This window comes from Poecilia mexicana, unplaced genomic scaffold, assembly GCF_051168715.1.
Source record: "Poecilia mexicana isolate PSO_F unplaced genomic scaffold, ASM5116871v1 scaffold_21, whole genome shotgun sequence".
NCBI lineage: Eukaryota > Metazoa > Chordata > Actinopteri > Cyprinodontiformes > Poeciliidae > Poecilia > Poecilia mexicana.
The window spans coordinates 10,023,076-10,047,247 of record NW_028263390.1 but is presented as its reverse complement, the minus strand read 5'-3'; the positions used below and the strand labels follow the sequence as shown (position 1 = coordinate 10,047,247).

The 24,172-nt window shown below is 39.7% G+C and overlaps 1 protein-coding gene across 2 annotated transcripts in view; it reads left to right on the top strand.

Annotated features, from left to right (window-relative positions):
* akap7 (A-kinase anchoring protein 7) overlaps positions 1–17,407 on the top strand; it is a 47,142-nt gene extending 29,735 nt beyond the window's left edge. For both annotated transcript variants that reach the window (XM_088001700.1, XM_014985779.2), the window contains exon 10: positions 15,046–17,407. In XM_088001700.1, the coding sequence (XP_087857826.1) occupies positions 15,046–15,260 (215 nt within the window). In that variant the 3' untranslated portion in view covers positions 15,261–17,407. The remainder of the gene's footprint in view (positions 1–15,045) is intronic.
* Positions 17,408–24,172: the final 6,765 nt, after the last annotated feature.

Here is a 24,172-nt window from a genome sequence, read left to right as displayed (position 1 = left end):
GGGTGCGTTCGGGGAGGCAGACAGACGTGTGTGTTTCGGTGTTTCCGTGTGTGTTCTGCGGGTCAGATGCTCCCCTCCACCCCCCCCCCCCCCACACACACACACACACACCCCCGCTGAGATTCGGCGACACCCTCCCTCGTGAGCACCGCAAGACACAAGCGTGCGTGTGGGTGTGCGTTTGCTTCCACCGTGTTTGCGCGCGAGCTCAGCCATGACCAATGTGACAAGCTGTCACAGTGTGGTGTTAGCCGTCACTGCAGGTGACAAACACATAAACATATTCTCACGTTGTGGCGAATCCAACATTCCCACATCTTCAATATGGATCTTTTGGAAACATTTCTAATATTTTATAGCACAAACATCGCAACAGTTCTCCTGACAAACGTCTCTGTGGGCTCAAAGAATGGTGGGAATAGATATGTGAACAGTTAAAACTGCTATATTAACCACACGCAGATAAATATTTTTGAGACGACAGTTCTGTTTAAATGGGATTAATCAGGGCTTTAACTGTACATATGCTCACACAGTCGGACAACAAATACATCTGCTGCAGGCGATGGCGATGCTCTTCCAGGAGAGCAGCACACGTGCTTTTAGTGCAGTGTGTTGTGAGTCACAACACATAATGAGTACAGGAGGATACTTTCTTAATCTGGCAACAGTAACAGCAGCTGGGTAGCAGTGATGGTGCTAAAAGACTCGCCTGTTCCTTTTAATAGAAGTGCAAAGTTCAAAGTGTGGCAAGCCAGCGATACATACATTCTTAAGCTTTGCTACGCTTGATAACGAAGGCATCAAGATCACAAAAGAAAGTTTAGGACAGAATAATTGAAACAGAGCTTCGTTACATCATGAAGACAAGTCATAGTTAATCGTACTTTTTCTATTTAAAATATTTTTAATAAAGAGAGTCGGTGCATACGTTCTAATGGGGTCTTTCTTTTTAAAATCTAATTTATTTACTAGAATCTTCATATTTATAGATCAAATTAAAGCAACTTCTTGGAATAACGTGTTTTGGTTAACAGTTTTGCTTTGAAATAATGAACGATTTCGAACACAAAGAAACAGGAGAATGTTTTTAGTTTATTGCCTCCTGGGAATATATTCTCTTATATGGCACATTTACTAGTGCAATCGATTAGATTTTGTTGGCATCCCATATCAGCGTTCCCTGGAGGGAATTGTATTGCATCCCGTGCGGAGCCTGCTTGGACTTGAGATTGAACTGGCTGACATTTCCAAGGTCACTGTACGAGCTAAAGCTGCGTCTCAAGAATCTCTGCCGACGCTCCGTTTAAAAATCCGAAAGATGAAGCTGCCCTTATTGAATATTAAAAACTTTGTTTCTGCCCTTCAGCTTAATTAAAACCGAACAGATTTTCATCTTTTTCTAAAATATACTCCTTAAGGCTCCCTGCCAAGTCTGAAGCTACAAACAAACTGGCTGAAAATATGATAATTAATCCCTTTGATTATAAAACTTCCTTTAAAGTCGAGTTGTGCTGCTTTCACACAATAATTAATATTGGGGTTTTTTTTGCCACGCCGCTGCCTCGTCGGACATGATTTAAAGATCTCTCAATTGAGTTCGAAGCCTCTTTTCTTCCCCCCTCAGCTTGCAAAACATAACATCGGTTCGCTTTTTTTTTTTTTTTTTAATTATCCGTTTTAATAACCCCCTCTACGAAGGCAGCTTTCCCCCCCTCGCAGAGGACCACCGCCGGGTCTGAAACATGCAAATGGGAGGAGAATCTTTAGCTGGTACTTCTCGGCGTGAGCTGTTCACCTTCACCTTCTCCGTAACAGCATTTCAAAAACCGACCTTGGACGGACGCCGTCTCTTTTTCATTTTTATAGTAAAGCTTTTTTGTACCCTCCGCGTTGTTATGAAAACGTGGAGTCGAATCCGGGCCCGTTTGCGTCCGAAGGTGTGCAGGTGGAGACGGCAGAGACCGCATGTGAGCAGGAAGGAGAGAAAGTTGAGAACACAGAATCAGGGGGAAGCGCAGCAGGGGGACGAGCTGCATGCGGCGCCGTTTAATTCATCCCGCTTTATCCTCCATGCCCAGTCTCTTCTTTTCTTTCTCTTGCCTCTCAGCGTTAACTCCTTCATGCGCCGTCGTCACAGCAGAGAGGCTGAAAATATTCACATTATTTATTCATGTTCTTTAAATAAAATTAAAAAAAGTTTATGAAAGTCTCGAGTCTGGCCACTCAGCAGAAAACACCTCACTGATTTTATTCGTCACAACCTGACAAACGGGAGGGAGTCATAAAACGTTACAGCTTATGTAACCTAAAATTTGGCCTTGTGGGATTCGCACGTGCGGTTTTTCTATAAAGATGAACGGCTACACCAGGATGTGTGTTTTTTAAGTCGGTGCTCAATTCTTTAGTGCTCCGAGTCGCTGATGTTTGATTGTGTTTGACTGGATCACAGCCAGTGTTTCTACTCACCCAGACACTGTTTAGATTGCAGCCCGGTTCAGACTGTTCCTGCTTCTTAGAGAGAATTTCACCATATATTACAGCTGTGGCTTTTCAAGTTCAATAGCAAAATTTGTTGCTGAAACTCACCACTGTACTGGGAACTCTAGAGTTGAGCTGTGATATTCTCTTGTAGGTCGATTGGTGGATTGCAGCAGTCTACGGCTGTTGTAAATCAAACTAGGGCATTACGAGTGTTTCGTTGGGTTCGTCCGTGTTCACAAAGACAAATGCACAACAGCTTCAAATGTCGGCTTCAGTTTTCAAGCTGACAGATTTAGATGTTTGTCTTCTAGGAAAGAAAATCCTTACAGAAAGTTGCCTGTTTTCTTCTTTTTAAAGGCTGATTTTTTGTTTCCTAATCTTTTCTTTTTTTTAAGTTTTCCCTTTTAGTGAGTCAATTGTTGATCTCTCCCATCTTCTATTAAGGCTTAAATATTTATTAAAAGGAATTGTGGTGAATTTGTGGACCACAGCTGATTGACTCATGTTGTGTTCTTGTTAATGAAATTGTATTTTTGGGATTAATTCTCATTGAGTTAGTAACTTCAATACTAAGCCTTTATGTTACACACATCAATGGTGCGCCGTCTTCTTTTAGATTCTACCATACACAACAGATTCATCAAGGCTTTAAGCACAAGGTTGGAGCAAGCAATCAGTCTAGATCGTCCTCCCTTATGCCCTCCTCTCCTTGGTTTATCTGATTTAGGTCTGGGGATTGACTTACCTATGAAAGAATATTGATTGTGCGAGTTTTTCTGCACCGATTTGGCCATATGTTTTAGGTGATTAATCTGCTGAAAGACCAATGACGACCCAGCCGTGGTTTCCTGGCAGAGCCGACCAGACATTTTTATGTCTTCATTTCAGAAGTAGAGTTTCTAATTCCCTGAAATCTATCAAGTTTCCCACGGTTTTGGAAGGACAACAAGCCCACAGGAACACAGATCCTCCACCGTGCTTAACGTTGGCCCGGAGCCCAGCCAAAGTGCATAGTTCCAGTTACTTTAACTAACTTTAACTGTGGTTATAAGATGAGAAATGCTGGGATTTTTTGGTGTACGTCTCAAACAACTTGTCGGCATGCATAACCCACTGCTTGGTGACGCAAAACAACAGTCATTATAGCTGGTGACGTCTGAAAACAAAATATTGCTTAAGAGAAATGGCCACCTGTGTCATCTCTTATTTTTCTTTTCTTTTCCCCAGAAATATGTGCACTTCCATTTAAGCTCCCTTAGCAGTCCAATAAACTTCAGAAGTTAAAGCATAAATTAGAAAAAAATGCTTTATTTTATCCCGTTTTCTACAGGTGTGAGCAGAACAATGGAGCTTTTATTGTTTTCACTGTCAGCAGAAGGATTTATTTATTTATTTTTCATAAAACTGTCTTCGCACATTGGATTAGAAGAACATGTGTGTGTCCTGGTGTGCACTCTGTGCCATTATTCTGCCTGAAGGGAGGTATTGCCAGAAACATCTTTTTTTAAAATTTTTTTTTTAATTGTACTTCAAAAGTTGAAACACATTGAAATCGGGATGCTTCAAACCCCGTGGACGTGTACCGTAGACTAACTTCTCCTTTTGTCTTTGCCGAGTAATTTTCTACACAGCATTGCAAGAGTTTACCAAGCTTTTCATTGCCTTGTCAAGTGACATTTGAGGCAGGAGACCACAGGCCTATAAACTATTCTGCTAACCACTTCTTAGGCTTATTGATCAGACTTTAGAGCTGTAGCCAAATGTTTCTTGAAGTGGATTATTCCTGAGTGAGAAGGGTGCTGCCTTTTTTTTTTCTTTCACGACACTGTTTAATTACTGTTTAAACTTTACCTTTAATAACATAAAGTTATCTAATTTTTAAAGTGCAATCAGTAATACTTTTATAACAAATTTATATCAGTAATGATTTCTTGGTTAATGTCAAGTTGTCATAACAAAGACATTTTGAATAATGTCAACTTTGTATTAAAAGTGTCATAATTTACCGAATGACGCTTTATGACAACAGTCATAAATATTCATGAAGGCTTATTCATGTTCATGACAGGTGTTATGTCATGTTTATGACAGTGTCATGACAGTCTTATTCACCCCCCTTCAAATAAAGTGTTACCGAAGTTAGTTTTTATTTTGTCACGTGTTCATTGAAATGCTTGACAAATACGCTTGGCGATTAAAAAATAAGTGTTTGAATTCTCTGCTGCAGGCAGTGTCATGGGTTTGGATGAGCCTTTGGTATTTCCTCAGGAAACTGCTCCACCATTAGCGAATCTAACTCCCTGCTCTGGAGCCTCGGCTCGGCCCCTGCCGTCCTCTTCTCTTTCCTCATCTTCAGGATCCAGTTTCTCCCCCTCGCTCTTCCTCCATCCTCAAATTAAACCCCCCTTCCAGTTTGGTTTTCTCCTGCTTTGCCTTCTCATATCTCAGTTTTGAACCTCCATTTTGGCTGTTCCTCCTCTGTGACTTCCTCCTCTCCCTCCCCTCCTCTCCATCTGCCCCTTGCTCTTTCTACTTTTCCATCTCGTCGTGCCACATATGCTTTATTAGCGTTCCGTGTAAACCTCCGCTCAGGCTTTCAGGAAATCTGCTGAAATGGGAAGAATTAGTCATCACAGCAGATTACGAGGCTGGATAATAAACATTGTAGATGGTCTCATGAATCCAGTGAATATGATTAAGTATTTAATTGGATTATTACAGGTCCTTTTGCTGCTGCATGCACTGTGCATGTCGAGCCTTAGTGTGTGGCTAGCATCACCAGTAGCAAATAGGCTGGAACGATAAACTTTAAGAACAACCAGCTGCTATTAAAAAAAATTTAAAAAAACTCCATCCACCGTGGTAAGTATTTAAAAAGCTGCTTTAACATTCAGCAGACTGATCTGACCAAAAATGGACTCCTCTGGATGTCTGGAGCTGATAAAGGACAAGATGAGAGAAAATGCAGGAGTTTGAGCTCATGCAGTTTAAAGGTTGCGGCTGCCACTTTCCGTTACTCACGCTGAAAATGTGCAGCCAAATTTCCAAACCCTATACCCGCGACATCTCAGCCTTTGCTCTTCGTGTTCTCCATTTTATGCTCCTGGCTCATCTAAGGAGTTATTACAGCGTCACAGCAGTACTTATTTCTTAGGAAGGTAAAAGTATAATTACGTTCTTCACCTTTTCATGTCTGCCAAAATGACTGTGTTTATGCAGGAGCATTAATACATCTGTATTTATGTATATCATTTTTTATCACTCATTTATTTACTGTCAGTAAAACATGACATTTATTACACAGAAATGATTGACTAATTACCGGCATTTTTTTCACTTCTAGTTTTAGTTTATCTAGAACAGCTGTGCATAAATGTCAAAGTACATCTTAAAAGCTATAAGGATTTTTATTTAAGTATTATATTTAAATCTACCATATTAGATGCTTTTACATGCTGAGAAAGAAATGAAGTATCTAGATGTTCAAACATGTATACTACTGAATACTACTGTGATTTTAAATTGCTTCATTGTCTGAATACCTAAGTTGGACCAATCCAGATTTGGACCTCACAGGCAGAAATACGGCATAGAAAGCTCAACTGTCTGAACTCTGAAATCTATAAAACCCCTCTGGTTGTATAGTTCCTTCTTAAAAAGGAATAACCTTTGAATATCGGATGATAATATGTTGCTGCTAGCTTTGCAGAGTTAATGAATTGTATAAAAGATCCATTTTTATATCCTACCTAGTGAATAATGTATATTGCCCCTTTTGGGAAATGAAAAGTTGATGTAATGTTTTGTAGTTATGGTGCTAGACTTGGAATATGTTCAGTATGACAAAACTGTGAACTTTTATATGCGGTGAGTCTCAGTTTATGACCTGTTTGGGTTTTATTTGTAGTGAATGGAGGCTTCTGGTTAAGTTTCTTGTATATTTTAACCCTTTAGAGTTTTTCACTTTCAGAGTTTTAATCTTAAAACGTTAGTTATATGTCTGCCCAGTATACATTTTTGTTCCGAGGTGACCAGTAGCTTAAGGACAGATAAGTATTCTTATATTGTCTCCATGATGCACACTTGGGCCAAACATCCATCCCTGCTGGACGCCACGAAAATATTAATTAATTCAGAGGAGAACCACCCAACTTTAAAAGATGCTTCACACAGAAAAAACTTCTTACTGAATTCACTGCCTCCCCTCCTATTCCAAACAATCCAAGTTTATTGATTATTATTTTTTGGGTATTGATTGTGCAAAAAGTTATTTTAAGGTCAACAAATAATCCAAACGAGTGTTTGTTCTGTCTGCGGAGCCTATCTTGTAATGTTTGACTGTAATAGACATGTGAGACTGTAGACTTGACTCAATTTTTCTTTGGCATCTCACTTAAAGTACTTTTAAATCATGCAAACAGTTCAACAGAAAACTTTATTGGTTTTAAAAGCGTAACTATAAAACCTTGACATACCCCATGTCTGTCTACAGATAAAACCTTTACAGACAGTTAAAGTAACTTTTATAGAAGCAGCTTCAGAATTCAACAAACGCAAGTCAGGAAGAGTTCAGCGTTTCACCGTAGAAAATATTTAGAACCCCTGTGTAATAACACTATATTTTAAACATTAGAGGGTTTTTTTTATACTTTTAACTTGAAATTGTTTATGCAAGTTCACATCAGATGAGCAGCAATCTATGTCAAGCAACTCCACCAGAGTGTCAGTCACATTGAACTGACTGTCTGCATCCTCGCCAGCTGCTTGATAGACTTCTTGAATAACCCAAGGCGCTGACAGTTTAAGGGACGTCCTTCATAATAAATGACGAAAGGGACCTGAAAGAGTCTGGGAGGGAGAAAATACAAGTAGTTCCGGTGGGGGCTGGGGGTGGGGGGTGAACGAAGTTAAAGTGGTGTGAAAGGAGAAGGGGCTTTGAGACTGAAGTGAGTGAAACGCGAATGGAAGTCGGTGCAACCTCTTTCTGTTGTTCAGAGTTGAAGTGCATGTCTGGTTCTCATCTCTGTAGCCATGACAACAACTGCCAGCAAAAAAAAAAAAAAAAAAAAGGTAGAGTGACAGAGTGGGAAAAGGTTGATTATAAAGGCACGAAGGAAGCTGAGAGGAAAAGGTGAAGTAAGTAAAGAAAAGGATGCAACACTGGAGGCGAAAGAGGCAGCGTCGTATCTTGTGTTCAGGACGCTGCTTGAACACGTGTGGTATGTGGCGTTGGAGATAAGTCGCGTAAATGATTTTCCAGGTGCCCGTCATCCCGACTGCTCATCAAATAGCTTTAGGTCCTATGTATTTGCGAAACAGGTACAAAGGGCAGCTTTACTGCCATCATAAAGGCTTGCATTGTATCAGAAGTTGAGATCGAACATTCAGATAAGAGGATTTTTACTCAAACATATGTGTCCTTATCAGAGAAAAGCGCACAGAAAAGACCTTTGACAAGCAGCGATAAACCGACTTCGTGTAAACAGAAGATGATCTACAGACAAAAAAATAATAATAAAAAAAAATCTGCCACCTTTTACTTTCTGGAATTCACGTGCCGTTTTATTTTCACCTTTCTACTAGTCTTAATATAAGGCAAAGATTTATTGTATGTACTCTCATATTTTAAACAACATGCAGCCTTTTATGATAGATGCTCTTACCTACTTCTGGTTTCTAGCGTTGCGCCACAACCCAGAAAATGCACACATGCAACTTATTTTGTACCCCGCAGAGACCTGTAAGGCTCAACACCACAACTCAGCTCTTTAGGATAACATTGCATTTACTGTACTTTTTGCTTTTTGCTGCTTTTATTCTTCATTTTGTCCTTGTTTAACAGTCCGTGTTTGTTCTTGTGTTTGCAGAGTTGACTCAGAGTCCGATCCATGTCAAGCGCTCAAGTATGTGTACTCATAATAACGCACGTCTGCAATTAAGGCACTGAGGTTAATTTATAACCTAAATTATCTCTGATTGCATGTTAAGATCCTAATATGATTCGTTCCTAATATGATTCAATCCCAACACAATCCAAATGAATAATAGTCTGATTAATGATTCTTGATTACAAAACATCAATCACTGAAAATGTTTTGCACTGAAAATCAAATGGATGCATGACTTGTGGATCGCTGAATTAAATGTGACGCTGACTTGCCATCTTCAAAGTGAGCCTAAATGAGCCGAGCAGCGCTGGCCTCTGTCTCGGTCAGAGCAGCTGGCCAGGAAGTGATTAGGGACACTGTCCATTAACTGTGCTGCCTGGGTTTGTGCCCTTGTTACATCAAGAATCGCCCCGTTTCTTTGAGGAAAGGACTTTTGTAGACTACTCTTTAGTTTTCTCAAATGTAGCTGATTTTTTATATACATATCGAACAATATCTATTAATTGTTATTTTACAGATCTAGATACTTTACGTTTTCCTTGAAATTACACCAGTAGTTTATTTTATTGTGATTCCGTGTGATGGACCAACACAAAGTAGCACGTAGCTGTGAAGAGGAGCAAAAACAACACGACTTACCAGAACTTAGTACATCTGATAACATTAATTTTTTAAATATTAATGTGTGCTGTTATGCAAATGGAATATTTTGAAGGAAGGTCATTCAAGTGTCATTTGTTCAGATTTTGCATTTGACCCGTTAGTTGGATTTCCTCACTGTCCTCAATGGAGGTAGATTTTTTTAGTAAGTACAATGCTAAATCTCACAAACACGGGTGGAAACTTTGTGATGAAGAAAAAGATTTTTTTTTTTTAAAAAGATAATTGATATTGTCATTACAGTGTTCAAAAATGGCATCGCAAATTCAGGGTTTTTTTTTTAGTTATTTTGTTATTTTTTTATACAAATGATTAACTCATCCTTAAGAAATACTAGAAAATGCAGTCTTTATGTTTTATTTGCAATACAGTTTCTTAAACTTCATTTTTTTCCTTCTTCTTTTTGTTTGCATTTGCTTGTCGGAGTAGTCTGATATGCATTTTTTGCTCCAATTTTGTGTTGAAAACTGTTTTAGAAAAACATCCTAAGCAGGCTGTTTTCTTCAGAAATTGTTTAGTCAGTCAACAGGGTAAACTTATTGAGAAATTTAATGCATATGCATTTGTTTAAATGGTTTAGTCTGTTCAAACCTAAATCTAGCTATCTGTAGAACAACTTAAAAATTGGTGTTGACACTCCTTTGTCAGTGAATGGGCAAAAAAAAAAAAAAAGGGCAAAAATTAGCAAAGCTGGTAAAGGCTTACCCCAAAGGTCATTCAAAGTAAGTGGACTGAAAACGCGTAACCATAGGCAACTTGCCCAAGGTCACAACAACATGTGGCTGGGGGAAGCAATAATTGAACACATTTCTAATTGCAGAAATCATGGATCTAATTGGTTGTTCTTCATTATTCATTCATGGCAACTGGGTGTAAAAGCAGGCCACACATTTCAGGTTTCATTTGTAAAATTTGGAAAAACTATGTACCCTTTCTCTCCCGCTTGGCAATCATCCACTACTTTGTGTTGGTCGAACTCATTAAATGCAAATCAGAATAAAATTAGGTTGGCTGTTCTAACGTGACAAAAAGTTGAAAAAGTTCAGCGGGACTGAATACTTCTGCGAGGCTCCGCAAATGGATGGAAAAACATATTTCTGAGTGGTTGCTGGTTGTTGGCCGCCCAGACCAAATCACCGGTAATGAGCAGAGGTTTATCCCCGTGATTGTTAAGAGCCGTGGAAAAGGCGAGCAAGGTCTGCATCGTGTGATTCAAATGACCCTGAGCAGGAGTTGGTCATTAGAGCTAAGTGCACCTGTTTGATTTATGCAGAAATGTGTGCACGGTCTCCCAAAAAAGTGGCTCTGGCTGGTTGGTTTCGGAGAAACTCAAGACAGCGAGGTTCAGAGGGAGAAGAAATGCACAGAGATGAGTCGGAGGCGTGAGTCGGTCTATCCGAGAGGGAGGTCGCGGGTAATCTAATCGCGTCTCAGCACAACAGCGGCAGCGCTCCTTAGATTCGAAACTCGATAGAGCACGGGTAACCAGGAGGGAGCGGAACATCTCGTTAGGTTGAAAACAAGGGAGGAGGAAAAAAACAACAAATACTGAAGCTCACATGAGTTTATTCTGAAATATAGATAAGTGAGGTTTTTTGCCGGTGCCTCCTGGTTTCTGTTTGGGCTTTTGTCACCAAGAACAACCTAAACCCACACTGCGCACAATGCTCACGTCAACACAATACAACTCTTAGTGGTGACAGTCTGGTGTGACTAATAATTTTTAAGGTCAAAAACCTCAGATGCATAAGTTGCAGGCTTTGATTCCTGATGTCTGTAAGGCGCCGGCGAGCAGATTGCCTCTGATTATAGTCACCAGCGAAGCAATCATTCCTTAATCGGACTATTAGAACATAAGACAGCTGTTGTACAGTTAATCTACAGAGTTAATGCAACTTTATTTTAAACCTTTTCGCATTTCTGTGTGACGTTAAAGTACAGATCACTGGAATGAACTCTGTTTACTGGCCTAACTTTAAAAACAGACTCCACACGATTACACAGCTATCTGAGAACGTTGCTTTGTTTTTTTATAGCTGCCTTAATTAGGGAGGTATAAATAGGGAGGCCACGCTAAAAACATTAAAAATAATTAAATTATGAGAATAAAATTGTAATATTATGAAAATAGATTCGTACTGAACTTTTTCGAAAGATGTAAAGTGCATTTTGCAAAATGCACCTTTATTTTGACTCAGAGTATTTTCAGAAATGCCAGTTTGTGTAGCAAAGTAGAAAAGAGCATCACTGTAACTTAAGTTTTTTTTTTGTTTTTTTGCAGTTTCTCTGCCAAGTCACAATGTAAACATCTATACTCTAATGAGTTTTACACTATTACTAAATAGCCTTCTCCCTACAAAACATGCGGAACGTATCAACATGTAAGAACAGATTAGACTTTCAGGAAATTTGATTGAATCATGTAAAGGCGGCCATGATTTATGCTGACCGCTCTGACTCTGTCGCACATCTTCTGCCACGGTCAGTGGCAGACGAGGTTGGAAGTGTAACAAGTTGGACGTGAATGCCGCTAGAAATTCGCTTCTTCTCAGCGCTGTCTCAGCTCTTTACTACCAACAAACAACTCGTTTTCATGTACAGGCTTTAACCATCCAACTTAGAAACTGGATTTTATAAACGCCTCACTGAGTCTTCTTCAAAAACCCTGAGGAATTGCTATTGGTGGAGACCAGCAGCAGTTTTGGAGTGGTGGCTTTTACAAAAAGTAAAATTGTCTAATTCTAGTCCTCCAGCTGACATCTCTGTCTCTCTTGAACAAACTGGGTAAGAATATCGCACCCAAATCAGAACTGAATCAAAGCTTCTTTGTTACATAATGTAGAAACCAGTCCAGCATGTTGCCGTTTTCAAAAATAGACCCTCTGCTGTCGTTCCCTATTCTGCTCTCTACTGCTTAGGATTCTGATCCTCCGTTTATCGTATAGCTAGCTGCGCCTTTAAGATTTGTTTTTATGTAAATAATGTCTGATCTGTGAATGAACAAAGAAAGCAACAAAGATGTGAGGTCGAAACGCTAAGGAGAAACGAGCAGGCTTTTTAATCTTCTCCCTGCAATTTGACTCTGACCGTTGCCGACCTCGTCGTCCTCTCAGGCAATCTCACTCTTCTTCCTGCATTCACTCTTTTTCTGCAAAGCGTAAAAAGGCCCCACTCTGCCCGATGACAAAACAAACATACGGGCCCAGTGGGATTTTAGGCCAGTGACGATTAGCTGGAGGATCTCCTTCCAGTCTTTAGTAATCAGATGATGACGTGATTATAACAGAGATGTGTGTGTGTGTGTGTGTATATCTCAGACCAACCGAATTGCTGCCTGGTTTTTCCATTACCCGCCGCCCCTGCTTGCTGCCTGCCTGCCAACTGTAACCGTATTTCTACGTGAATTATTGACTTTATGTCCATCTTACAGTTTCTCCTCGCCGCCGGTTGGCCGGTCCATCTTCCCTGATTTCGCCCCCAGACCCCCTCTGTTTGCCTTTCATTTTCATCTCCGCAGCCTTCGCAGAGTGATCAAGAAATTAAGCGGGCTAAAGAAATAGTTTTTTCTCATTACTGGAGAAAAATGGCAAAATTCACAGGAGCTGAGAGATAACGGTTGTCATAACATCCTTTCTTCTGTGGAGACATCCAGATTTTAGCTGCTTGGTTCAGGCTATGATTAGCGAGGATGCTCATATATTATCTTCAGAATAATAATAATTATTTTCTGCATTTATCTAAATGTATTTGAGGGGGAAAATAAACCCTGAGAAACCTCCTGCAGAATGTTTGCAAAGCGGAACATTAAACATTTTTTCAACTCTTCCAATGATGGAGCGAAAAACTGGCTACTTGATTATAGGTTTGAAAGTTTGCACTTTTGGCAAACAAACTAGTGTTTGAATCTCACCGAGTTTGCTGTTGAATTAAGAAGCAGTCGTGTTTGACATGGGGTCGACTCAGTTGACAGTGCCTTGAATCTCGAGTGAAAGCGAAGAATATCGACGTCGTCGTTCACAACAACTGCTTCTGTTCTCTGACTGAAATCCTATAACTTGCAAATGACTTTCTGCTTCAGACGGTGACGTGTTAATATATTTAAAAATTTATATCTTTCCTAAATCCCATTCACATCACACTCGGTGAAAACAAATATTGTTTTTCTTGTCCTACAGACAAAAAAAAAAACATTCTTCTCTTTATCTGCAGTGTTTTGTGAAGTCTCCTACGGTTTTATGTTCTTTTCAACAATAATTGGAGAACAGAAATGTTTACAGTAGCGGCCCTGCGGTGGTGTTCAGCTGCAGGGCGCTCTTGACAAACTGTTTTGTTTAAAGCAGACTTAACAAGATCTCACTTTAGCTCCGCAGTCACGGCTCTGCGATTTCTCATCGCAGCGTTGTTTTTAATAGTCCGGATCCTCCGGTGTCGAGCTGCGTCTTTCATCTGGGGTTACACTTCCCAGAGTTGGATCTTTCTCCGTTTAGGTTTGCTAGCGTGACCCGCGCTGCACTTCCTCTCAAAGCCTCCAGCAGCTCTGCAGACTCTCGTTCCCGAGACTTCATCGAACAATTAGCCCTTTTTTGGAAGCTGAACAGGTCACACACACTTGTGCTGTTGGTTATACACGTTCAAGACGCTAGCATTTATATGCCGTATAATGTATTCCAGACTTGTCTTTGTAAAACCTAATATTTTTCCAACCTACTCGCAGTTAGGCACTACTGTGTGCTTACCTGCCACAGAAAATCTCTGTAAAATACAAGACTCTATAAACACATCAGACTGATGTCTGCCTCCCTATCTTTGTCCATAAATGATGGCTTCATATCTTCTCCTATTCCCTGCTGTTAATTCTGTAATATAAGGTCGTCAATAATTTGAACCTGAAAAGTAGATGTTGTTAATTGCATCTAATCAGAGAGTTCTTCTACAGAGGCATAGAAGGGTCAACAAAATGCAAAAACCACAATAAAACGGCAAAAGCCACAGTGATGCTGTCTTTTAGCTTTACTTCCATTTTCTCTTTTGCATTTTGTTGATCCTTCCAGGCCACCATAATAAGCTGTATGCATATTCTTGATTTGCAGCTTTTAAAAGCTGGTTTTTGGTTGCATTGTGACTGTTTTAATCTTAACAAATCTGAACACACAACTGTGAGAGATTATGATAGTTCACAACTTACTTTTGTAGTGTTTTTTTAGAGCTGAATTTGTTTCTGCAGCACAGATTTAAAAAAAAAATGGTGACAGGAGGAGGCATGATAAAGGTCAGCTGTCTGCTGACGCTGTATCTGGCATGTCTGATGAGATGAGTCTCTCTAGTCACCCCAATAACCAGAGCAAAGCAAAGAGGACTTTATTTTCTCAATAGCTTTGGAGGGAAATGTCTTTCCTGACATTAAAACCTGCTGTAAATCAGATCGAGGATATGTCTGAGTAAAGAGGGACGCAGGTTGGTGTTTGATGTCATGTCATATTGTGAATCCATTGAGAGACGGAGACAAAGAGGAATGAGAAGTCGACACATGGTGATGGATACCTTGTTGAACTGCAGAAGTTGTTACTTTATTGTTCTTAGTAAAGCTCTAAAGGATCGAGGTTTTAATTTGAATATGAGAGTCTGAAGCAGTTAGTTTGAAGTGACGAAATGGCAGCACATGCTAAAAACCTGTTCCTACATTTGGGAGTGTTTGCATCAGCATCAAAAACCCCACGGTTCGATCAATCAATCAAATCTTATTTGTATAGCACATTTCGGCAGCAAGGCATTTCAAAGTGCTTCACATCATAAAAACACAGTCATGCAACACAGTCAGCAATCGAAACATTACAATTAGTCAAGTGCCGATCGTTAAATTCTTAATTGATTATGCTTCAAAGGCGACGCTAAACAGCGTTTCAGCAGTTTTGCTGTTTTCTGGAAGTTTGTTCCAGAGTTGTGGTGCATAGAAGCTGAATGCTGTTGTTATATCAACTTTTTTTTTTTCCTCTTCTCCACTTCTTCCCCTCAGGTGGACGCCGCCGCTCGGAGCCCGACGAGGCCGAGCTGCTGAGGGTCAGCAGGAGGTTGGTGGAGGACGCCGTCAGCCGCGCCTTGCAACAGTACAAGCAGGAAACGCTCCAAAACGGGGGCGGGCCCAACGCCGCGGCGCTCCAGACGCCTGGAAGCACGGAGGAGACGAAGACGGACACTACAGCTAACTCCTCCACGGACAACAGGAAGTGACATCTTTGCGCGGAGGCGCACAGACTCTGAACGTCCAGCGGCCCAGAAAAGATCAGCTAAGCCTGGCTAAGCAGGGGGGAGCGGGACGCTAAGACCCGCCCTCAAAGCCAGAACCAATCACAGCACGCCTCCCACCTGAGCTAGCTGGGCAAAAATACTCAATAATTAGATAATATAGCTTAACGTCCTAGCAGCGGCGACTGTCCTAGCAGGACACCCTGCTAATTAATTTGCCGCTGTCCAGACATGGACGTATGTGAAGCACTCCTTTAAACACAGGCTTCACTGTGAGCTGCCACAACAAACTGCCCAATCAGAGAAGAGAGGGTTCAGTTTTCTAGGAAACGTTGGTTCGACTTCATCTGCGTTCCGAATGAGCTCGGAGGACGTCCTTACTGTCAGTTTCATCGCTCATCACTGTGTGGCCACGAGCTGGACTGACTCACCGAGGCCGGATTTTTCCAACTTGAGTCCAGAGTGTCCGACTTTGGTCCTCTCTCGCCTTCGTTTGTCCGGCTGCTGTCTTCAGGGCACGGATTTTCTTTAACCTTCCAGCATTTTAACCGTTCAGACATCTGCCTCCACCAGGTCACAGAAACACAAGCTTCACGTGTCGTGTGAGAGTCCTGCATTACCCAAGTGACAATCATTTTAGCTCGGCGGCTGCTGATGGCGGGTTTTGAAGCCGATCCGGACTCCAGCGTCCAGCTTCTTCCACGCAGTGCATTAAAATAACAGATTAATAACACTAACGTCGCACAGTTCAGGAGGCCTGGAGGCAGCGAACGCCAGAAAACAACACAACGACTCGTTGCCAAGAACACATCTGTACTCGATCAATGCCAAAACTGACACCATTGTATTGCTTTCCTATCTACTGTCTGTTCTGTCTGAAAGAGTGGAGATGTGAAACGGGAGTATTTATTTTATGTCTGTCGTTTTAAAATCTGAGGCAAACTCTTCGCACCGAATTGTCGAAGACATGCCTTTTTTTTCTCCTTCTGGACGTTTTTAATCGTAATCCGAGAAGCTTTTGTTTGGTGAAAAAGGTGCGGGCAGCGATTCCGATGAAAACTCACGAGCTCCTAAGTTTACTAACTTCCATTTGTTTCTCGTTTTTGATTTTAATTGTCTTTGAGTCGCGTGCGGCTCTGCAGATTATTACAGATTATTTAATGAATTCACGGAGAAAGCTCCCAGAGATATGTGACAGTGAAGTATAAAACAAAGATAAACAGAGTAATTTCATGACTTTTAAAGTTTAATTTGCTTTGATGCGGAAGCGGAATCTGTTCTCTGGAAGTGAAATATAATTTAATGTTTTTTTTTTTATTTCTGCTATCTACAAGCAAAATTACATTTTTGAAAAACTTAAAAGCACAGAATTTTAAATTTTTCTTTTAAACTGCCTTTTTAAATTATTATTTCAGCTTTGGTGGTGGCATTACAACAAGTTTTTGTGATTATAAGTTTGTTGTAACTTGGCGTAATGATAAGTAGGTAACATTTCTAAATGGGGTGAAAATATCTCCTAGATGTCAACCTTTGGTTTAAAATTTTGTAGTAAAATTTAAAAAAAAAACTACCAAACAAACGTGGAAACAGCCTTTGTGTTGAATCCAAGCTATTTGCAGTTTTGTTTCTTAGAATCCAAACAGCTTGGAGCTTGAAATTACAGTGAAATCCCTGTGAAATCCACTGAACCACCGTCACTGTGGGCAGCAGCTCGTTCGGGTGGACGTTGGAGGCTTTTTGTTTGTTTGCTTTGATCTTTTGCTGTCACCAGATCCTTAAATCTCCACGGAAAATCCCCTTTAAATACAAAAGTTCTCCTGTTGGCCTCTGTGACTGTTCATCTGTCTCTGAAAGCCTGCGTGTGTGTAGGTGTGTGTGTGTGTGTGTTCTCATTCACATCGTGTACAAGAGTTGTTTGATCAGTGGATCCCCTTAGAAACTCCTGTCTGTATCAATCAAGACACCATTTTGTCCTGCGTCAACGACAAATGGGCCTTTCTGTTTGTCTTTCCATGTATCCACATGTATGTTGGGCGATGTGTGTGTACGAGTGTGTGTTCTTTGTACCGTGTATTGTACATCTTGTTCTGCCATGTCTGAACAATAAAACGGGATATAAGATTTAAAACCAACATCTATCTCTCTGTCTCCTTGGTGTAGATATACATAAAACATGACTGTAATTGACTGTGTACCCTCTGTATGCTGAAGGTAAAACCATTTTAGAGGAGCGACTCTCATGCATAGAGTCTAGTTCTTAAAGGAGTACACACACCTTTTACCAGGACAGTCGACTCTTATTTGAGATCTGGATTTGGATCAATGTCCAATTGTTTTGTTTTTTTTCTTCTTTTTAATCTCAAACATAATAATTTTATCCTGGATCTGTTTTCTTTTTGAGAGCTGCAAACATATTCAGGGTTTTCAAGCTGTCACAAAATGTTTTGGATGGGACCTCAAGTACTTCCAAACCATCGTTGGCGATTGGTTTTGGGAACAAAGCAATTTAGAGGTAAAAATTTGCAATTTGCACATCCACTGTTTATTAATCGGGGCTTTTACAAACTGTGAAAATTCAACACTCCAGGCACATTTAATGGGTTCATTTGCAGTTTTAAGCCTCAATTTTTTTTTTTTTTTGCTAAACTACTTTAATTATAAGCCAGCATTTTCACTTTGAGTGCACCCACACAAGTGCTGATTGAGTTGCCTCAATATACCAAAAACGAGAGGGTACTGCGGTGAAAACGGAAAATACTTTCATAAAAAATGTGTAATTCGTGTGGAGCACAGCAGAGTATTGTCAATAAATAATATTTTGTATGACTACAGGCTGAGGGATTTTATTTGGAGTATCCTGGAAGCAAAAACGATGGTTTTGATTTCAATAATTCTACTTTACAATGTAGAACCAAGACTAGCTGACAAGACAGCAGCATAAGAGTAAATGTTGTTTTCAAAGATTTTAATTCAGGATTGTGAGATTAACTCAAGCGAGTCATATCCAGTTCAGAATTATGTGGGGAAAACGTAAGAGTGCTCACTCTATTTTCTATTTATGAACAAATTCCATTTTCTTTTTTTTTAAGACACTTGTACTCCTTTTTACTCAGTGACATCTGATTTTTTTTTTTTCGGTTTTCTCACTCTTATAAGAGAACATTGGCATCTTAATTGGGAAATTTTGAAAAAATTATTTCCAATTCTCAAGAATCGCAACCAAAAGGTCCGTGCCACATTTTGCATTTTAAAGCATTCTAATTTTAAGCTAGTGTTTACACTTTGAATACACCCACGCGAGCTCTGCTTGGCCTGCGCGTGCAGACCAAAGGGGAGGGAGGACAGCAATAAAAACAGAAAATATTTTCACACGGATTCAGCCATCTTTATTTCAAACATCAGTGAAACCTGGGTTTGAAATAAGACGTTGTATTACCATAAATTTGCTTTAGAGATCAGCTTTTTTCCTGAAAAAGACTGGCAGCTAAAATGCTAATTTTTTCTAACAAAGTAGGAGAGTGAGAACATAAAATGTTAACAATACAATACATTTAACATCTTACAACAAAGAAAGCATTAGCAATAATGTAGCTCCTGAGTCTTCCAACACTAGAGCAGATAAAGTAATAATACTGACATTTTACAGGCTTCTCTTTCCTGACATTTGAAAAAATAAATAAATAAAGATAAAAAAGCTGTGTCTGTTCCGTGGCTTTCCTCGGCATTATCAAGGACACCTTTTAATAAATGAAAAAAAATAAGTGCCAAGTCTGTGAAATGGGTCACGGCGGGTGCCGCCAACACGACATGGAAAAACTAAGAAGCTCCTACATTTCACAGCTTCCCTCGTAATGCGAGTATCTGTTGAATCACGCTGAGTAAAGCAGGCTTGGTGAGGGTGTGATTTATTAGCTGGCTGACCTATTTGTCCGTGATTTCGGGGTGGCGGGCGGGCGGCTTCACACTCAGCGCGACTCGTCCGCGGTCGGAGAGAAAACCAGCAGCTTGCCAAATAGGACCGTCAGCGGCGTCATGATCCATCGCGGCGATGTGGCTGAGGGCGGTTAGCGAGCTGCTCTGGCAACGTGACCGAGTTTGTCTGAGGACAGATGGTGTCGTAAAAAAACGATCTTAAAAATGACCCCCTTCGAGCCCTAACTGGGTGTAAATGTAGCAGACTCGTGTTTCATATAAGGTTTCAGAAATAGGAGTGTGTCGTGAAATCGTATCCGCCGTTAAGCGGAGCCCAAAGCAGCTGGGTTCATTTAAATGTATTACTGGCGCTCAAAAACACATTTGAATGTCCGAAATGTGGTTGTTGTAAAATACGTACTGAAACAATACCCGAATGTCCCGCTGCTGACTGTCTTTTGTCCAAGGGCGTAGGTTCGGTCTAAGTTTTGGTGGGGACCTTGACACCCCCCAAGAGCACCGAACATTTTTGAGAAGGTGGGGGAACCACATTGGCTTAATAACCCCTCCCCCCAACCATAACCATATCATACATCTTGTGTATACAACCAGATACAGTCATACTCAGCAGATCAGTTCAAAAACACTTTACTTTTTCCTTTACAAAATTCAGCAAACGTTACAAGTAAGATCAAAAGAAATATCCTCTGGATACAGCAAACACAATTGCAGATAAGAAGAAATCAATAATAAAATAAAATAATATATTGCACTAACAAAAAAAATAAACATGAATAAAATTCTCTGTATTATTGCAATGTTTGTTGCATGCTCATGTGTGTCTGTCTTTATCAAAACGTGCGGCTTGATCCCGGCATTGGAGCTATTATTTTTATTGGGGATCTGAGTTATGACGGCAACGTAAAAAGCGAAAAACGAGCAAGATTTCCAACTGCCGAACCTTAGACGAAACTTAGAGTGTAACTGACACCAACTGCCGCTTTTTTAGAGTGAGAAACAGAGTGGAATTTTGACCCCAAAATAATTTTGAAATCGCTCTCATGGGTGCAAAAATTGCTCTATTGGTATGAAAGTCGGCCGTGACATTGATACGAATGCCTGCTCCGGTAAAATGTTTTCAAAATTTCCCTAGGGCTTACGGTTTTCGGTCCAGGTGCTTCAGAGCAAAGTTTTGGGACAGGATAACTGACGCTCCTCCCCAGTGTTTTACATACATTTCTGAAAAAGCTCTGAGCTCAGCGCACACCATTTTTCTCTCATCACTGCAATTACTGTGAATGAGCTACAGATATGAATCGCGGTACTAAATGAGACGACAAATAGCCCTCTCATATGCTTCAAACGGTTTTTGGATCGGCCTTACGGATCGATCCGAAGCCCCAACAAGTCAGCTGAAGAAAGGTTTTAAGATGTTCGCCTCGTTATACATTCACTGACATGAAGGTGAGTTTTACTTAAACTTTGTGGCTAACATTAACGTTAGCTTATGCTAGTAGGCAATATTCTCGGACATTGTTCTTGTAAAAATGTGCTATTTAAGTATCTAAACATTCTAACAGACAATGTATTTATCTTATTTTCAAGTATATTATGTGTGTTTATTGTCGTTAGTGTCACAGACTAACGGGGAGGTTACGGTTCGGGCTTTTTACTTCCGACGCCTGACGAAGCTCAACAAGCCTCGTAGCTTGACAGTAGCGCAGCTCTGGTGTCAGAGATCTGGTTTAGCTGTTCAGGTTCAAAGTTGCTGCTTTTAGAAAAATATGACCGTGTTGCTTCATGTCTCCGTGTTATTTCGTTTTATTACCTTTGCATGTTTCTTGTGAAGAGCTCAGATAGGACGGTGTTTACAGCAGTATGTACAGGCGGATCAGTAGCTCGGCTGTCTGGCTCTGGTCTGCTCTCTCGTTCCCATAAACTCTTTCAGGCTGAATATAGAAGTGATTCCATGGAAATAACTCAGGGAGGCTCCTTTATTTACCATCCGTATCCCCGGTTGTTTTAGGCTGATCCGGAGTGAAGTGAAGGCTGCAAACTTTGCTGTGCGGCGTTAGCTGGTATAGCGACAGATATTTACAAGCCATCTTCTTAATTCAGGATCGCTTGGAAATTAACGAAAACTTAAAAGCCCATTATATTAGGAAGACAACAATGTTAATAGTATTGTTTTTTTGCATCTGAAATACGACTTAGTCTTTTCTACCAGTCATGGTAACTCAAAGCGGAAAAAAGTGAGCCGCATTAGCTCCTGGAGATGTGACGTCAACGCCTTAGGTGCAAAGAGCCCATTCCCACAGCGCTGAATCAGATCTCACAATGCATTGTGGGAAGAATACATATTTCCTGTGACTATTCATGTTTTGCTTACATAAAATTATTACTTGTCTGAATTTTTGAGTGTAAATTACAATCTTTACTATGAAAATTGAATTTTTTTTTTTTAGAAATTAACTATTACCAACTTTCTTCATGTTTTTTATTTTGGAACCATGAGTGAGAACCACATGTGCGAAGCTTATAGTCGTCGGTCTCGGATTGAATTTCACTGACTTGGGGTTTATACCCTGCTTTTCAATGGTGACTCATATTGCCAAAATACACCTGACAATATTTACAGTTACTATGTTCTAGTGGTGTGATAAGTATGTCAGACCTGCATATATCTATTTATCACTCAAATTTGAAATGCTGGGTTTAAAGTGATGGGCACACTTTGCAGGCCCCTTAAAATTTCTGCTGGAATTTTCTAGTTCTTCCGTATTTATTATTCTTCCATCACCGTTAATGCGGCTCGTACCGCTGCGTGCCCACCCACAAAAGTGGTATCAAATCGTGCGGCTCGATGCCGAGAAGGGAGCTATTATTTTTATTGACCGGAGTTTTTTTATTTTTATTTATGATCGGAGTTACGACGGCGACGTAAAAAGCGAAAAACGAGCGAAATTTCCAACTGCCGATCCTTAGAGTGTAACTGACACCAACTGCCGCTTTTTTAGAGTGAGAAAAAGAGTGGATTTTTGACCCCAAAATAATTTTGAAATCGCTCTCATGGGTGCAAAAATTGCTCTATCGGTATGAAAGTCGGTCATGACATTGATACGAATGCCTGCTCCGGTAAAATGTTTTCGAAATTTCTCTAGGGCTGACGGTTTTCTGTCAAGGTGCTTCAGAGTAAAATCAAGTGACAGGGTACCTTCAGGCACTCCACCATTCATTTTCAGACTTTTCTGAAAAATTTCTGAGCTCAGCGCACACCATTTTTCTCTCATCACTGCAATTACTGTGAATAAGCTACAGATATGAATCGCGGTACTAAATGAGACGACAAATAGCCCTCTCATATGCTTCAATCGGTTTTTGGATCGGGCTTACGGATCCTGAACGGGAAGCAGTCGTTCGGACTGCTTTTTTCATTAAAACTGACTGGGTGTCTCATAAAGTTAGATAAAGTCTCTGACACACACACTGCAGTTACAGAAGTTTTATCGCTATAGCAACAGAATACAGAGGAAGGCAGGCAGCTGGTTTGGACGACTCTGTAGTTCTAAATATGGCGGAACACTTTAATACAGAGGGCAGAGCAGAAGGTCAGAACTACAACATGGCGGAACACTTTAATACAGATGCACCACATCTGTCATGAACATAAGAGTCTTTATGAATGAAGTTAATAGTTGCTTTAAAAGGCCCAACTGCATTATTTTGTTATGACGATTTAATGCAAAGTTGGCACTTTTAATGCAACTTTTGCAGCAACTTTGCATTAAAAGTGTGATTATTTACCAAATGACACTTCATAACAACATTCATAAAGACTCTCATGTTCATGACAGATGTTATGTTGATAACAGTTATGTCAGTCTTATGCACACCCGTCATATAAAGTGTTACCCAGACTGTGTTTGAACATGTATTAATATGAAATTAATGCTGCAGTACGCAACTTTTATAACGTTCTTTTTACATGTTTGTTAGAACTATCAGTACGTTATGTCTGTATAAGACGAGGCTCCGTGTTTTTCACTGACGTTTTATTGTTTGCAATGTAATAATATAGTGACAGTTTAAACAAATATTCAAAAAAAAACATTTTGTTGTAAAGAGAACATTCAGCAGCTTAAACATATCTCTCTAAAATATAAAATGATTTAGAAGTGTCAGATTTTTATCAACTTTTTTGAACATGTACGCTGCCGAATGTAACTTTTATAATACAATTGTTTAACATATTATCTCATGACAGTCATATGCGCACCCTGTCCAATAGTGTTATTGAAATCTGACTTACTTTTCTACATAATCTTGTATATCTTTTGTACAAATATGTTCCAGATTAACCTTTAAACCTGCAGTGTGTAACTTATAAAATTTAGCTTCTTTATAAAACTTTCATACTGCAGTTTTAATGTCATGTTATATGTTAAAAAACATTGTTAAAATCTAAAATACTTTTCTATATCATGTTAAATATGTTTTATAAAGCTTAAATGTTATATTTTAATATCAATTTTATATCTTAAATATTAATATATCAAAACTTGATATCATTTCATATCTTAAACAACATGTTTAAACATGTTTGTTCATTAAAACTGTATTTCAGGTAAGACTCAATTTAAAAATGTTATGTGTCGTAAATGTAAAAAATGTTAAATACAAAATGGTGTGATTTAGGAATGTTCATTTAAATAAAGTTTAATTGTTCAGGAGCACTTGCACTATTTGTCTTTCTTGTCAAAGATCTGTTTCTTTTTTATTTAATTTGTTTTACATGAGAAAGGTATGTAGATAACTTGAAAAAATTAAGTAGGATTTAAAGCTGTAACATGTCCCATTAACATGATAGAATCATGTTTGCACAACAATTTCATTGAGCAATACTGGCAATGAAAAATATTATAATAGTGTTGCTGAGACATAAAAAAAAGTTACTGATTTTACCATAATATATTTACATTATGGTA